The sequence below is a fragment of the Dipodomys merriami genome, unplaced genomic scaffold (assembly GCF_024711535.1).
Source record: "Dipodomys merriami isolate MVZ:Mamm:240054 unplaced genomic scaffold, mDipMer1.0.p SCAF_71, whole genome shotgun sequence".
NCBI classification, from domain to species: domain Eukaryota; kingdom Metazoa; phylum Chordata; class Mammalia; order Rodentia; family Heteromyidae; genus Dipodomys; species Dipodomys merriami.
In genome coordinates this window covers 4,399,353-4,414,282 of record NW_027206302.1, presented here as the reverse complement: position 1 = coordinate 4,414,282, position 14,930 = coordinate 4,399,353, and the positions used below count along the sequence as shown (strand labels likewise).

The following is a 14,930-nucleotide window of genomic DNA, read 5'->3' as shown; positions in this document are numbered from 1 at the left end:
ATTCAATAGGTCTAGAGTGCAGTCTGAAACTGCATTTCTAACATCCCAGGTGATGCTGTTACTCTAGGATCACCAAGACTCTAAGGGACCAGAAAGAGTGGATATGCATGCCTTCTAAGAAGAAGAGTCTGAGATGAAAAGGACTTGATTCCAGTGTCTATCCAGAATCCAGGCTATTCTAATGTCCAATCCCTAGTCTGATAAGCAAAACAAAAAAAGTATGAAGAGGAAAATATAAACTGGAATAATAATAAACTGTTTAGAACCTCATCTCATCTCTCCATCTTTCTGAAACTTAGTACCACTAACCTATTTTCTCTCAATTATAATCTCCTCCTCAATTTTATTTATTTTTTATTTTTATTTTTTGGTCTGTTATGGGGCCTGAACTCTGGGCCTGGGCACTGTCCCTCAACTCTTCAGCTCAAGGCTACTGCTCTACTACTTGAGCCACAGTGCCACTTCTGGATTTTTTTTGCTTATGTGGTGCTGAGGAATTGAACCCAGGGCCTCATGCATGCAAGGCAAGCACTCTACCACTGAGCCACCTTCCCAGCCCCTCCTCCTTAATTTTCTTATCCTCTGCTACTTAGATCCTAGTGTCTATCATTCTTCTTAGCCCAAGAACCATCTGATCTCTTTGCTTCCTAAACCAAAGCCCTTGGTACTGGTACTGCTATCTAAACCACACTCAAAATGGTATGTTAGGAGCAAATTATTTGAATTCCAGTATGTCTCAATGCTGCCAAGTGATCTTTTTTCTTTTTCTTTTTTTTTTGGGGGGGGGAGGGGTCGGTTGTGGGGCCTGAACTCTGGGCCTGGGTGCTGTCCCTCAGCTATTCAGCTCAAGACTAGCGCTTAACCACTTGAGCCACAGCACCACTTCCGGCTTTTTTCTTTTTGGTGCTGAGGAATCAAACCCAGGGCCTCAGGCATGCAAGGCAAGCGCTCTACCACTGAGCCACCTTCCCAGCCCCAAGCGATCTTTTTTCAACTCCCTGATTACTTATAGTCCTCATAGAATCTGTTAAATCTTCTCTACCATTCATCCCTACCTTCTTTTTTTTGTTGTTGTTTTGTTTTGTTTTTGGGTCCAGTCGTGGGCCTGAACTCTGGGCCTGGGCACTTTCCCCTCAGCTCTTCACCTCAAGGCTAGCGTCCTACCACTTGAGCCACAGCGCCACTTCTGGCTTTTTTTTCCCCTGCATATGTGGTGCTGAGGAATCGAACCCAGGGCCTCATGCATGCAAGGCAAGTGCTCTACCACTGAGCCACCTTCCCAGCCCCTCATCCCTACCTTCTATGTGAAAGTAATTCTAATATCTCTGAAATCAGTGAGAATAATAGGCAAAGTTAGCTTTGAATTTCTAGATATGTACATAAACATTTATATATATGCTCTTTTTTTCTTTTCCTCTCATTTTGGAAATGTCCCCTACATATATTATTTTTAGGCAAATGAAAATATATTGAACTTTATTCGCTAAAGAAAAATAATTTAAAATTAGAATACCATGTAATAATCTACCTATCAGAATGCTAAAAAAAAAAACTGATATACACTAAGTTGGTACAGATATGAATAACAAATCCCCTGAAGCTTTGCTAATGGGAATAAAAATCAATATAATTTACCTTTAAAAACTGACAATATCTGAAATACTTTATATTTACTGTTCTAACAACTGCACTTCTAGAAATCTATCCCCCAGATGTACTCATATTTGGGTAAAAATATATATCCATATAATTATATTTAGTATAGTTTCAATTTTGTAGCAGAAATTTAGGATTCCCCTAATATTCAATAGATTTATTGAGTAAATGTAATATAGCTATTCAATGGAATACGTATGGAGTTATGCAAAAAACTGAGACAGATTACATGTATTGATATGTACTATTTTCCAAAATAATGGTTTAATAGGAAAAATGCAAGGTGCAGAACAAAATATATTAGGATCCTATTTTTTGTGCTTTCAAAAATTATGTATAGTGCCAGGCACCAGCAGATCATGCTTGTGATCCTTCTCAGGAAGCTGAGATATGAGGAAATATGAGGATTGAGGTTCAAAGTCAGACCAATAAAGTCCATGAAACTTCAATTAACCACCCAAAAAGCCAGAAAATCTGTGGCTCATGTGGTAGAATGCTAGTGTTGCACAAAAAAACTCGGGACATTGCCCAGGCCCTGAGTTCAAGTCCCAGACAGGCACACACACAAAAAATAATAATAAAAAAATTCTATTTGAATATGTACAGAAGAGTCCAGAAACATACTTAAGAATGGTAAAACTTAATGCCTCAGGGGAACAGGCTTATAAGACATCTTTTACTGTTACTTTTTGTAATTATTCAGGACTTTAAAACATTGTGCATATGCCAGGCACCGGTGGCTCATGCCTGTAATCCTAGGTACTCAGGAGGCTGAGAGCTGAGGATTGTGGTTCAAAGCCAGCCCGGGCAGGAAAGTCCGTGAGACTCTCATCTCCAATAAAAACCACTAGAAAACCAGAAGTGGTGCTGTGGCTCAAGCGGTAGAGCCTTGAGCTGAAGAGCTGAGGGACAGCGCCCAAGCCCAGAGTTCAAGCCCCACAACTGATCAAAAAATAAATAAATAAGTTTTAGAAAGAAATTTGCTTCTTTTGACTGAGAATAATTAATCCCAAGTATACACTTTGTGATGTCCTCCTGTCTCAGGAAGGACATCCTACTTTCATTCCTAGACCTTTCAAAACCTCTCCTCAATTAGCCCTTTCACCTCTGTCACAAACATCCATACCTCATTCTTAAAAGTTCTTCATCCATTTCAACAAGGCTTTAAATTTGCTAGGCACTATTCTTGGCCCCTACAGGCCTCTTTAGCCAATATTTCCTCTCTCCATTTTACTGCCAAATTATGTGGAAAAAGTTATCTGTTTTCATTATTCATACCACTTATGCCTTTACTTACTGTGGTTAGATTAACTAATCCAATTACTCTATTGAAATTGTTCTGGCAGTGGCTGGGAATGTGGCTTAGCTGTAGAGTGCTTGCCTAGCATGCATGAACCCCTGTGTTCGATTCCTCAGCACCACATAAACAGAAAAACCTGGAAATAGTGCTGTAGCTCAAATGGTAGAGTGCTAGCCTTGAGCAAAAAGAAGCTTGGGGAGAGTGCTCAGGCCTTGAGTTCAAGCGCCAGGACTGAAGGAAAGGAAAGGAAAGGAAAGGAAAGGAAAGGAAAGGAAAGGAAAGGAAAAAGGAAAGGAAAGGAAAAAGGAAAGGAAAGGAAAGGAAAGGAAAGGAAAGGAAAGGAAAGGAAAGGAAAGGAAAGGAAAGGAAAAAGGAAAGGAAAGGAAAAAGGAAAGGAAAGGAAAAAGGAAAGGAAAGGAAAAAGGAAAGGAAAGGAAAGGAAAAAGGAAAGGAAAAAGGAAAGGGAAAGGGAAAGGGAAAGGGAAAGGGAAAGGGAAAGGGAAAGGGAAAAAGGAAAGAGAGAAGACAAGAGAAAATAAATTGTTCTAGTAAAAGCCACCAATTCTCTCTTAATGACCAAATTCAATGTCCACCCTACCTGACATCTCTTCCTCAAAAGTTTGCTTGAATTTGGTGGAATCACCCTCTGCTGGTTTTTCTTTTAGTTTTATGCCCCCTTTCCAAGTTCTGAGGAAAGCAAAGATTCCTGAACTTGGTAACAACTTACCGGTTGACTCTTCGGGGACACTTGTCTGGCTTGATGTCCACTTCATAGTGGTAAACGTCAATCTTAGGAATGTCCACCTCAAAGTAATTGGCCAGAAGTTTGATTGGTTTTCCCACAGTGCCAATGCCAGGGCGACGTGGTGCTTGGAACACCTGCTGCAAGGGGGGCAGGTAGGCGCCCGCAGCTATTAAGACAAAGAGGCCCAATGAGGTCAGAGTCCTCAAACTCCTAACAATTACCCAAATCAGAGAAAGCACAGGCCTCCTAGAAAAGGAACAAGGAGAGTGTAAGGTCCGCTCCTGGATGGCCAGCAGACTCCACCCTCCTCGCAGCAAAGTCTCCACCCAGTACCTGCATTACCTAGGTAACTGGGACACTTGGAAGAGGTCACATCTGCATCTGCTGAGGTCACATCTGAATCTGATGTGGCCACACCTTTCTCCGCCCATACCCTAGATAAGGCCTAGCCCAGGCCCAGAGGCCCTCTCTTGCTGCTCTTTTCTAGCTCTCTCTGCTCTCTCTGTTCTTTTCTAGCTCTTTCCTCTCTCTTTCTTCTTTTTTTTTTTTTTTTTGGTCGGTAGTGGGACTTGAACTCTGGGCCTGGGCGCTGTCCCTCAGCTCTTCAGCTCAAGGCGAGCGCTCTACCACTTGAGCTACAGCGCCACTTCCGGTTTTCTTGTGGTTTATTGGAGATAGGAGTCTCACAGTCTCTCCTGCCAGGGCTGGCTTTGAACCGCGATCCTCAGATCTCAGCCTCCTGAGTAGCTAGGATTACAGGCGTGAGCCACCAGCGCCTGGCTCTCTTTCTTCTTTCCCAGCTCTCTTACTCGGCTACCTTGCCTGGTCCCAGCAGGTCTAAACCTACCCCTTACCTGAATACCACGTGAGTGCTGCTGTTCTTACTCGGCTACCTCTCTCTCTGCTCTTGTCTAGCTCTTCTCAAGCTCTTTTCTCTCTCTTTCCTCTCTCTCTTTCCCAGCTCTCTCTCTTTCCTAGGCCTTTTCTAGCCGCGTGGAGTGCCAACCTTGCCTGCTCCCAGCAGGTCTACGGAATAAACCTACCCCTTACCTGAATACCACGTGCGTGCTGCTGTTCTTACTCGGATACCTTTTTAAAAACCTAATAGAGAGTAGAGAGGAAACCTCTATACTGCGTCCTAATTCAGTTGAGTGTTTCCACTAACTCAGACATTGCTAGGCTCATTTATTTCTTTTTTCTTTTTCTGGTATTGTTGTTAAATTCCCTTTTCTAGTCAGAAAAATGTCTATCTTAAACTAATCATGTAAATATGTGCTAAATTCCTACTACATGATAAGTGAAGGGGCTAAATCTGACTCCTAGTAACAAACCTTTCCTTCCTTATACTTAAGATACCTATCTCTACCAAGTGTCTCACAGACTAAGATTATCCTACCCTGCTGGCTAGATGCTCACTTAACCCCATCCTGAACACAAAATAACATCATCTTGATCTTCCTCTGCAATTTAGACAGGAAGACCAAAAGAAGACCAGGCTGGGTAGTGCAGGGGTAGTGCACGGGGTGCAAAAGAACACTAAGGAGACTACAGAATGGAAACAAGGTGAGATAAGGGGTTGAGGAAAAGACCAGCACTGGGAATCACAGTAGAAAACGACTTGAATTGGCCAGGAAGGCTAGAATTTAGGGACAGAGAAATTTAAGTTAGAGTTGGGGGCTAAGGTAAGATGAGGTATGGTACCTACAATAGAAAGGGCAGTGAAGAAAAAGCTTACATGAAGAAAGAACTAGGGGCTGGGAATGTGGCTTAATGGTAGAGTACATGCATGAAGCCCTGGGTTCAATTCCTCAATACCACATAAACAGAAAAAGCTGGAAGTGACACTGTGGCTCAAGTGGCAGAGTGAGCAAAAGAAGCTCATGGACAGTGCCCACACCCTGAGTTAAAGTCCTAGGACTGGCAAAAAACAAAAAACTAGGGGGCTTGGGAAGCAGAGATAGCAATCTGAATATAGAAGAACAGACATTGGCTCTGAAAAGGAAAATATAAAATTCTTTCCATGCTCCACAAATCCTTCCATGCAGAAAGCCTAGAGAACAGGAGTCAATTTCAAGACTGAGAGCCCTAGGGAAAGGGTTAGGAGAAGGACAACCTATTTGCTGTCCCCAGTCTTATTTTCTAGCTGGGGGCAGGGAAGGGGAAGGAAATAGAGAAGCCTTTGTCCCCACTTACTATTATTGTTCTTGCCATTAGACAACCAGCCAGGTGGGAGGACAGAAGGAAGGATAAAGCAGCCCAGAACCTCCTATTACCAGAGCTCAGCTTTTACCTCAGACAGACTGGGAGTGGGGGAGAAGGAGAGGAGAGGTAAGCCTATCTTCAGCTGTAGGTTCAGAAAGAGGTCAGAACCATTTGTGGGAGGGGGCACTTCCCAGAGTTTAGCAGCTCAGTCTCCCTCTAACCACCTGTTAAGTACAGCCCCACTCTGCAGAAAGGGAAATTAAGGCCCAATCTGGAGGGGAAAAAAAGCCTTCAGAACTCAGCTATGGGCAAGAAGCATAACTACCCACACTTGGCTACCTGCTCCAGAAAGACTAGCACAGAAGCTGCAACACAAGCCTACAGACAGACACATGTTCCTGTCACATTCGAGCACAACCTAGACCTTGAAAGTTTACCTTTACCTCAGGGCTTTCATCTGGGTTCTTCAAAAAGCAGAACCCCTAGTGCCTACCAGACAAGTGAACAGACTTAAACAAAGAAACACACCCAGAGACATATTACAAGAGGACACAAACAAATGAACATTTGCAAACACCCCCCCCCCAAAAAAAATCATGTGCTGGACAAACATGAAGCATTGTGAGTTTAGATAAAGTGATACCTTTTCTTCCCCAAGCACTCAGATTCCATCTACCTTATCTTCCAGGCTGAATAATCATTTGGGGCCTTGGGAGAAATACATGCCCCTAGAACTAGGAGCTGGTTAGAAATGATGGGGTGTGGGACAGATATCAACCCTAAAGCCTCCTCTTGGCTAGAATAAGATACACCAGACTTGGCCTTAGAGTATCCTCCCTGGAAGGTTTTGGAAAAAGCAGGAGCTTACACCCCATTTCATATCCCAACTAGGGAAGACAGGAGGAAGCAAAAAAAAAAAATTCTCTTACATGGTCCCCCACCCCCATAAGCCCTCCCAGCTGTACAAAGTCCTCCCCCCCCCACCATTACCACACCCTGCCCCCAGCTTTCAGTCTGAGAATGGGAGACACTTCCCGTCAGACCCAGACAGGGACAGACGGCCACTTTGTGATGCAGATGAGGGCCCCAGCACAGAGGACAAAGCTCCAGCCTAAGGGGAAAGGGGCGGGGCCCTCCCCTGCAGACAAAAGCAAGGAGGGAGGGGCCTTGAAAATGACACTCCCCCTCCCCCATCCCCAACCAGCCCAGAGAAAGTAAGAGCTTGAAGCCCTGGCTCTGTATTCCTTCCAGCAGCACAGAAGCCCAACCAACCTCCCTAAGAGCCAGGCTGCCTAATCAAAAGAGGCTAGGTACGTGGGTAAGAAAAGACCCAGAGACCAATCTCTCCAAAAAGGATTTGTCCCATTATTAAATACACACCATTATTGAATATACACATATGAGATTAACCAAATTTCACACTTTAGTGGGATTTCATTCAATTAACAGTGGCCTCCAAATACATGAGACAAATGTTGATTCTAAAGAAATCAGGCACTCCCTTTACCTTCAAGGAACTCTCAGTCCAGTACAGGTGTTTGGAACACACTTGTCCACAGGAGGCACACCTGGCCCTAAGACCATTGCCTTGGTTATGTGCAGTTCCCCCCAGCTGTCTCAGGACATTATTCCAATTTCTTTCAAGACAAGTAGTCTAGGCTTAGAGCAGTTATGGAGTCCCTCCACCAACAGCTTTCACACTGAATTGTTTTGTTTTGTTTTCCAATCCTGGGGCTTGAACTCAGGGCCTAGGCAATGTCCCTGAGTTTCTTTTGCCCAAGGCTTGCACTCTAGCCCTTGAGCCACAGTGCCACTTCTGGCTTTTTCTTTTTATGTGGTACTGAGGAATCAAACCCAGGCTTCATGCATGCCAGGCAAGCACTCTACCACAAAGCCACCTTCCTTGAGGCTGAATTGTAATGACTACCTTTGTTGAGGCAAAGCCTGGTCCTACTAGGCTTCTCTCAAGATTACAGCTGACTCCAGGACTAGATCCCAGCTCTTCCCCTAGAAGCTTATTTCTTGTTAAAAAAAAAAAAAAAAGTCAGGGCTGGGAAGGTGGCTCAGTGGTAGAGCACTTGCCTTGCATGCTCGAGGCCCTGGGTTCGAGTCCTCAGCACCACATAAGCAAAAAGAAAAAAGCCGGAAGTGGCGTTGTGGCTCAAGTGGTAGAGCGCTAGCCTTGAGCTGAAGAGCTGAGGGACAGCGCCCAGGCCAAGAGTTCAGGCCCCACAACCAGACCAAAAAAAAAAAAGTCATTTTTTTCATTATTCCAGAACCTATTAGAATATATGTCAGGATAAAATCATTAGCAGCCTGGGTGCAATCTATCTGGACTTCAATGACCCACCTACCCTGTTCTTGTCCACAGGTTGTTGGTAATAACTATGCAGCCTAAAAAAACTAAGAGTTTGTAGGATGGAGAATGGGAATAGGAGTTTTCACTGAAGTCAGCTGCTACTGCACTCCACCTTAGGAACTTACACAACTTCTGGAAGAGAGAGAGAGAGAGAGAGAGAGAGAGAGAGAGAGAGAGAGAGAGAGAGAGAGAGAGAGAGAGAGAGAGAGAGTGTGTGTGTGTGTGTGTGTGTGTGTGTGTGTGTGTGTGTGTGTGTGTGTGTGTGTGTGTGTGTGTGTGTGTGTGTGTGTGTGTGTGTGTGTGTGTGTGTGTGTGTGTAGGGAAAAATAGTTACTACGTACTCATACATATCATTGAATGAAAGACTTGAGAGAGTAGGAGCAACTTGACTGGTCTGAAATACAAAGATTTGTCCATTAGGAAAATAATGTTAAGTCCAAAACAAAATTTACTACTCCTATCCACAGTCCAGGCGGAAGGAGGTGGTGAGAAACTACCTAAAAGATTCCTGAGTCCAGAATACTCTTTCTGTCACAGAGTGAGAGACCTAGGCCTAGGATACAGAGGGTACTACCTGCCTACAACCCATCCAGAGGAATCCATACTTCTTGGGGGCAAGCTTGCCTCAGTTTCTCCTGTTTTTAATCTCCTTTTCACTTTTTTTTCCCCGGCTGTGGGGCTTGAACTCTGGGCACTTTTCCTCAGCTCTTCAGCTCAAGGCTAGTGCTCTATCACTTGAGCCACAACACCACTTCCAGTTTTCTGAGTGGTTTAGTCTAGAGTCTAACGGATGTTCTTGCCCGGGCTGGCTTTGAACTGTGATCCTCAGATCTCAGCCTTCTGAGTAGTTAGGATTATAGGGGGTGAGCTACCGGCACACTGCTCCTTTTCACTTCTGAATAAGAAGTTATGACTACTAACTGGGACTTGCCAGAACCAATGTTAAAAAAAAAATCTCTCCTCAAACAACCTGTTTGTATTAAAACAGACTAGCCTAGCAATCTTGGATCTAATGAGCAAACCCCCTGATGGTTTCTGAAGAGCAAAGATGAAAAAGTAAAGATACTCTGGGAGACAGGCCATGAAAATATTAAGGTATAAAGAGATTACACTGTGATATCAAAAGACAATTCAATGGACAAGATCATTACTTTTGGATTAAAAGCTCCTACCTCTCATTCAGTACTAGACTAGAAACTTGAAAACCAGTTAAACTTGGCCTATCTTTGGTACCTTTTCTAAGGCCTGTCTTTCCTCTTGAAGCTGAAAAAGGCACTTTGGCAGCATCCCTCAATCCATTCTTGGCAAATTGTGACTAAGGGGCTTAAGGGCCAAATGTCAGAGACTCCAAGATGGAGAAGGGGGCAATTCCCATTGGCACTCTGTCAGCACCTTAAGAAAATGCACGCATAAGTGCACTAGTTTTTCCAGGCCAAACAGGGTGAGAGAAGTGGGGGGGGGGGGGGAGCAGCAGGCAGCCACGCCCCCACCACATCAGGCAGCCCCTTCCAGCTGGCACCTCCGCGCATGCTCCTATGTCACCGCTCAGGTTCCCCAACCTCACCAAGGGGGAAATCCTTCGTGCCAGATCCCCACCCACTGTCCTCTGACCCTCGCCCTCCAGTCAGTTGCTGGCTGGGGCGGAGCTCACAGCCCAGCTCTGGCGCCTTCTCCCAAGAGACATTAGCTTAGCCCGACCCAGGCGAGCCCCCGCCCCCGGCATGCAGTAGCTGCAGGCCCTACGTTGTCGTCGTCCTCCCTCCCCCCCCCCCCTCCAGGACACCTGGATCCCGCCCCTGCCACCTGCCGGGCCTCGCTAGGCCTCCCCTGATCTCCAGGAGCCCTTCCGTGCTCTCAGGCCCAGCTACCAGATTACTTCCCACTCCCAGGACTGCAGACAGCCTTCCCGGGCAAACAGCTCCCATCTCAGGGTCCTCTTCACATGGTTCCCCCCGCAGGCCCCGAACCCGGAACGGCGCACAGCTCCCTTCAAAATGCCCCCCCCCATCCCAGGAGAGCCCTGCTGTCACTCAGAAGCCCTTCTCCCAGGAACCAGGGTCTTCCGCGAGAGGCCCTCGGGCTTCTGGAGCGCGCCCCGTTCCGCCCTCCCGGGGGCCCTTACCTGCTCCCGAGGGTCCCGCTTCCATCCCATATACCCGTGCGGGGGTCAGGCGGCCTGGAGACGGTGGAGTCCAGCGTGAGGGGCCTAGCTCCCCCGCTCTCTCGCAGTTCGGGCTCCCGGGCCGGGCTCGGCTATACCCCCAAGCCCGGCCGCTCGCGCCGGCGCCCCCGCAGCCTCCGTTGCCGCCGCCGCCGCCGCCGCCGCCGCCGCCGCCGCGGAGCCTGCAGCAGCTCCCCCTGCGAGCGCCCGGCCAGCTGCCAGTGCGCAGGCGCGACCGCCAGGCCCAGGGGGCGGACGGGAACGAGTCAAGCGGGGCGCTCCGACGGCAACAAAGGCCAATGGAGAGGGGCGGGGGCACGGGGACCGGAGGCAGCGGCCCCTGGCGGTCACCCTTCGCCCTGCAGCCTGGCGGGAGGGCTCCGGTAGGGGCGGTCGTGGAATGGCGCTGTGGCGTTCAGTGGGGGCGGGACTGGGTGACACCCCCAGCAGCTGCCTAGGACTCCGGTTCCCCCCCCCGCCCCTCCACACCCTCCTCCTCCAAACAGGTCCCCCCAAACCCACACACAGCCCCCGCCCTCCGCACAGTGTCACGCGCCCGTTACAGGAAGCCCACCTCACCCCCCCCCCCTCCCGCATCACAGCAAAGCCATCACCCAGGGCCCGGCCTCCCACCTCTCCTCCCCATCACCCTCATCCTTCCAGCCTCGGCTGCACAGACACTGCCTCCGAACTCACTGGCGCCACCCTCTCCAGACCACACCGAGGTGGAGACCCTGCCCGCTCTGAAAGACGTCAGCCTCGACTTCCGTGTCCGCAGGACCAGAAGCACCTGCCTCCACTTCCTCATGGGCCGCCTGTGCTCTCCCCACCTCACCTAAAGGACTTTGTGCGTCAAAATGCAAAGGATGCTTTTCAGCTATCCCCCTCGCCCCCCAGAATCTCCTCTTTATCTTTTTTTTTTTCTTTTTAAGCCTTCTACTTGGCTTCAGCCTTTTCTTAGGGTCTTGTAATGCCTCAGTCCCTTTCAGCTTTCTTAAAGGGCCCTTCTTGCGTTGGCCCATTAAACAAGGGATCCCTGTGGTTCCAAACCTAGTTATCTTCTTATTCCACTCTCCACACTCACCTTGAAGATTTAACACACTCGTATGGTCCCACTCTCCTTCCAAATCTCGATTTCTAGCCACATTTTTGGGCTTTTTTTTTTTTTTTTAACATTTTAGATTGGTATCTCCAAGTGTCTGCTGGACAGCTCCATCTCCATCTGGATATTCTACTAGTCCAAACCAAACTTTTCATCTTTCCACCTACCAACATTTGTACTTGTACTGTGCTTTCTGTCTCTATGACTGGCAGAAATGACAATTCCGCTCTCTCCTTTGCTCTTTTCCTCTACTCAGTTGTTCACTGTGTCTTTCTTCTCTTTCTTTTTTCTTGTTTGCTCTTTCTTCCTCCTCCTCCTCTTCCTTTTCCTTTTTCTACACTTCCTTCTTTTGGTAGTACTGGAGTCTGGCAGTACAGGCCTCTTTCTTGCTAGGAAGGTACATCACTTGAGTCATACCCTCTCAACCCTTTTTTAGTTTAGCTATTTTCCCAGTAGGGTCTTGTGCCTTTTGACCAGGCTACCCTGGAACTCCAAACCTACCTAGACTTCCTCACACCTGGGATTATAGGGATGAACCATTACACTGGGCCCCACTGTTCACTATGTCATGACATGCATGCATCCCTTCGGAACTGCTCTCACATAATTTCTGATAGTTCCTTATGCTGGTGCAGACTCTTATCCTACCTTAATTGAAATATCACATGTATGCCCTTGCTAATTTCAACCGTTTCTGGAATCATTCCTCCTTTTTTTTTTTGTCAGTCATAGGGCTTCAACTAGAGACCTGGGTGTCCTGTCCCTGAGCTCTTTTGCTCAGGACTAGTCTTTTACCACTTTGAGCCACAGCACCACTTCTGACTTTCTGATGATTAATTGAAGATAATAGTTTCGGGGCTGGGAAGGTGGCTCAGTGGTAGAGCACTTGCCTTGCAATGCATGAGGCCCTGGGTTCGATTCCTCAGCACCACATAAGCAAAAAGAAAAGAGTCAGAAGTGGCGCTGTGGCTCAAGTGGTAGAGCGCTAGCCTTGAGCTGAAGAGCTGAGGGACAGCACCCAGGCCCAGAGTTCAAGCCCCACAACCGGACCCCCCCCAAAAAATTAGTTTCATGGACTTTGCTGTCTGGGCTGGCTTTGAACTTAATCCTCAGACCTCAGCCTCCTGAGGAGCTAGGATTACAGGCATGAGCCACCATCACCTGGCCATTTCTCCTTTTTGTTGGCTGCAATGATAAAAGTGATAAAGAGACCCACCTCAAACATCACTTTCCCATATTGATATTTACATGACTTGTATTTTTTTTTTACAAATGTGGCAAAGAATTCTGAGAATTTAAGGACTAACTCAGTCCTTATGAGATTAACTTCTGATGCTTTATCATGGCATATCTAGCTTCTCTTCACTAGAGGTTCTCAACAATCAGAATTATTTGGAGATTTTGTTAAAACACTAACTGCTGAGCCCTGTTCCCAGAGTTTCTGATTCATAAGTCTCATGTTGGACCAAAAAAATGTGTATTTTGAATAATTTTCCAAATGAAGCTGATGTTGCTGAATATGGGACCACACTGACAACTAATATTATACAATAGTTAAGCTGGGCACTGGTGGCTCACAGCTGTAATCCTAGCTATTCAGGAGGCTGAGATCTGAGGATCTCAGTTCAAAGCCAGCCCAGGCAGGAAAGTCTGTGAAACTCTTATCTCTAATAAACCTCAGAAAACCGGAAGTGGCACTGTAGCTCAAGCAGTAGAGTGCTCACCTTGAGCTGAAAAGTTGAGGGACAGCGCTCAGGCCCAGAGTTCAAGCCCCACAGTCAACCAAAAAAAAAAAAAAAAAAGTAGTTAAGAAAAATTCTAGAAAGCCAGGTGTTAGTGGCTCATGCCGGTAATCCTAGCTACTCAGGAGGTTGAGATCTGAGAATCATAGTTCAAAGCCAGTACAGGCAGAAAAATGTCCATGAGATTCTTATCTCCAATTAAGCTCAAAAACTAGAAGTAGAGCTGTGGGTCAAGTGGTAGAGCTCTAGCCTTGAGCAAAAGAGTTCAGGGACAGCACCCAGCCCCTGAGTTCAAAGCTCATGAGTGACAAAAAAAAGAAAGGAAGAAGGAAAGGAAGGAAGGAAGAGGGAGAGAGAGAGAGAGAGAGGGAGGGAGGGAGAGGAAGGGAAGGGAGAAAGAAAGAAAGAAAGAAAGAAAGAAAGAAAGAAAGAAAGAAAGAAAGAAAGAAAGAAAGAAAGAGAAAGAGAGACTTTTGATCCAGATTGTCTTGGATTCAATTCTGGTCTTCCACTTGGACAAATTATTTAACTTCTCAACTTCTCTGTATCTCAGTTTCCTTCTCTATATAAGTATGGTAATAATAGTGGTTACCTCAATAGTTGTTGTGAAGATTAAAAGAGTTGTTACAGGCCAGGTGTGGTGGCTCATGCCTGTAGTCCTAACTGTTCAGGAGATGAGATATTGGGAGTATTATAGCTTTGAGTCAGCAACAACCAAAAAATTCAAGAGACCCCTATTTCAACCAAAATGACCTGAGCGTGGTGGCATGCTTGTTACCTAGTTCTACAGAAGGTACAAATAGGAGGATTACTATCCAGGCTGGCCTGGGCATAAACATGAGACCCTATTTGAAAAAATAAAATAAGGGGCTGGGATGGTGGCTCAGTGGTAGAGCGCTTGCCTTGCATGCATGAGGCCCTGGGTTTGATTCCCTAGCACCACATAAGCAAAAAGAAAAAAAGCTGGAAGTGGCGCTGGGGCTCAAGTGGTAGAGTGCTAGCCTTGAGCTGAAGAGCTGAGGGACAGTGCCCAGGCCCAGAGTTCAAGCCCCACGACCGGACCCCCCCTCCAAAAAAAAGAAAAAGAAAATAAAATCAGATTGGAAGTGTGGATTGAGTGGTACAGTGCCTGCTAGCAAGTACCAGGCTCTGAATGCAAACCCAGTACCACCAAAAAAAAATTGTAATACATAAAACAATTTTAGAACAGTATCTTAAATAATGCAAGCATAGAATTAGCTATTAACATAATCATTATTTGCCTTTCACATTATATTCTAAGTTCCTAAGTTCAACACAGAGATCATATCAGAAACATTTCTGGACCCCTGTGCATAGCACAAATGTGCACAGAAACCCTTACATGTAGGTTTTCTTGAATCAAACAGAGGCTTCATAAAGTTCTCGGAAGTCAGCCAGGTGGCGGTGGCTCATGCCTGTAATTCTAGCTACTTAGCAGGCTGAGATCTGAGGATCTCGGTTCAAAGGCAGCCCAGGCAGGAAAGTCCATGAGACTCTTATCTCCAATTAACCACCAGAAAAAACAGAAGTGGCACTGTGGCTCAAGTGGTAGAGCTCTCACCTTGAGCTGAAGAACTCAGGGACAGGGTCCAGGCCCAGAGTACAAGCCCCACAACCAACAAAAATTAAAAAGAAAAAACAT

At 46.5% G+C, this 14,930-nt stretch overlaps 1 protein-coding gene across 4 annotated transcripts in view; it reads right to left on the bottom strand.

Moving 5' to 3' along the window:
* Window positions 1-10,579, bottom strand: part of Ago1 (argonaute RISC component 1) — a 43,818-nt gene extending 33,239 nt beyond the window's left edge. For 3 of the 4 annotated variants that reach the window (XM_070008759.1, XM_070008758.1, XM_070008760.1), the window contains exons 1-2: window positions 10,385-10,578; window positions 3,684-3,867 (exon numbers count right to left, since the gene is read on the bottom strand). In XM_070008759.1, the coding sequence (XP_069864860.1) occupies window positions 3,684-3,867; window positions 10,385-10,409 (209 nt within the window). In that variant the 5' untranslated portion in view covers window positions 10,410-10,578. Of the gene's footprint in view, window positions 1-3,683; window positions 3,868-10,384 lie in introns of all 4 variants that reach the window. The other variant, XM_070008757.1, reaches the window with a different exon arrangement.
* Between the last annotated feature and the right edge of the window lie 4,351 nt (window positions 10,580-14,930).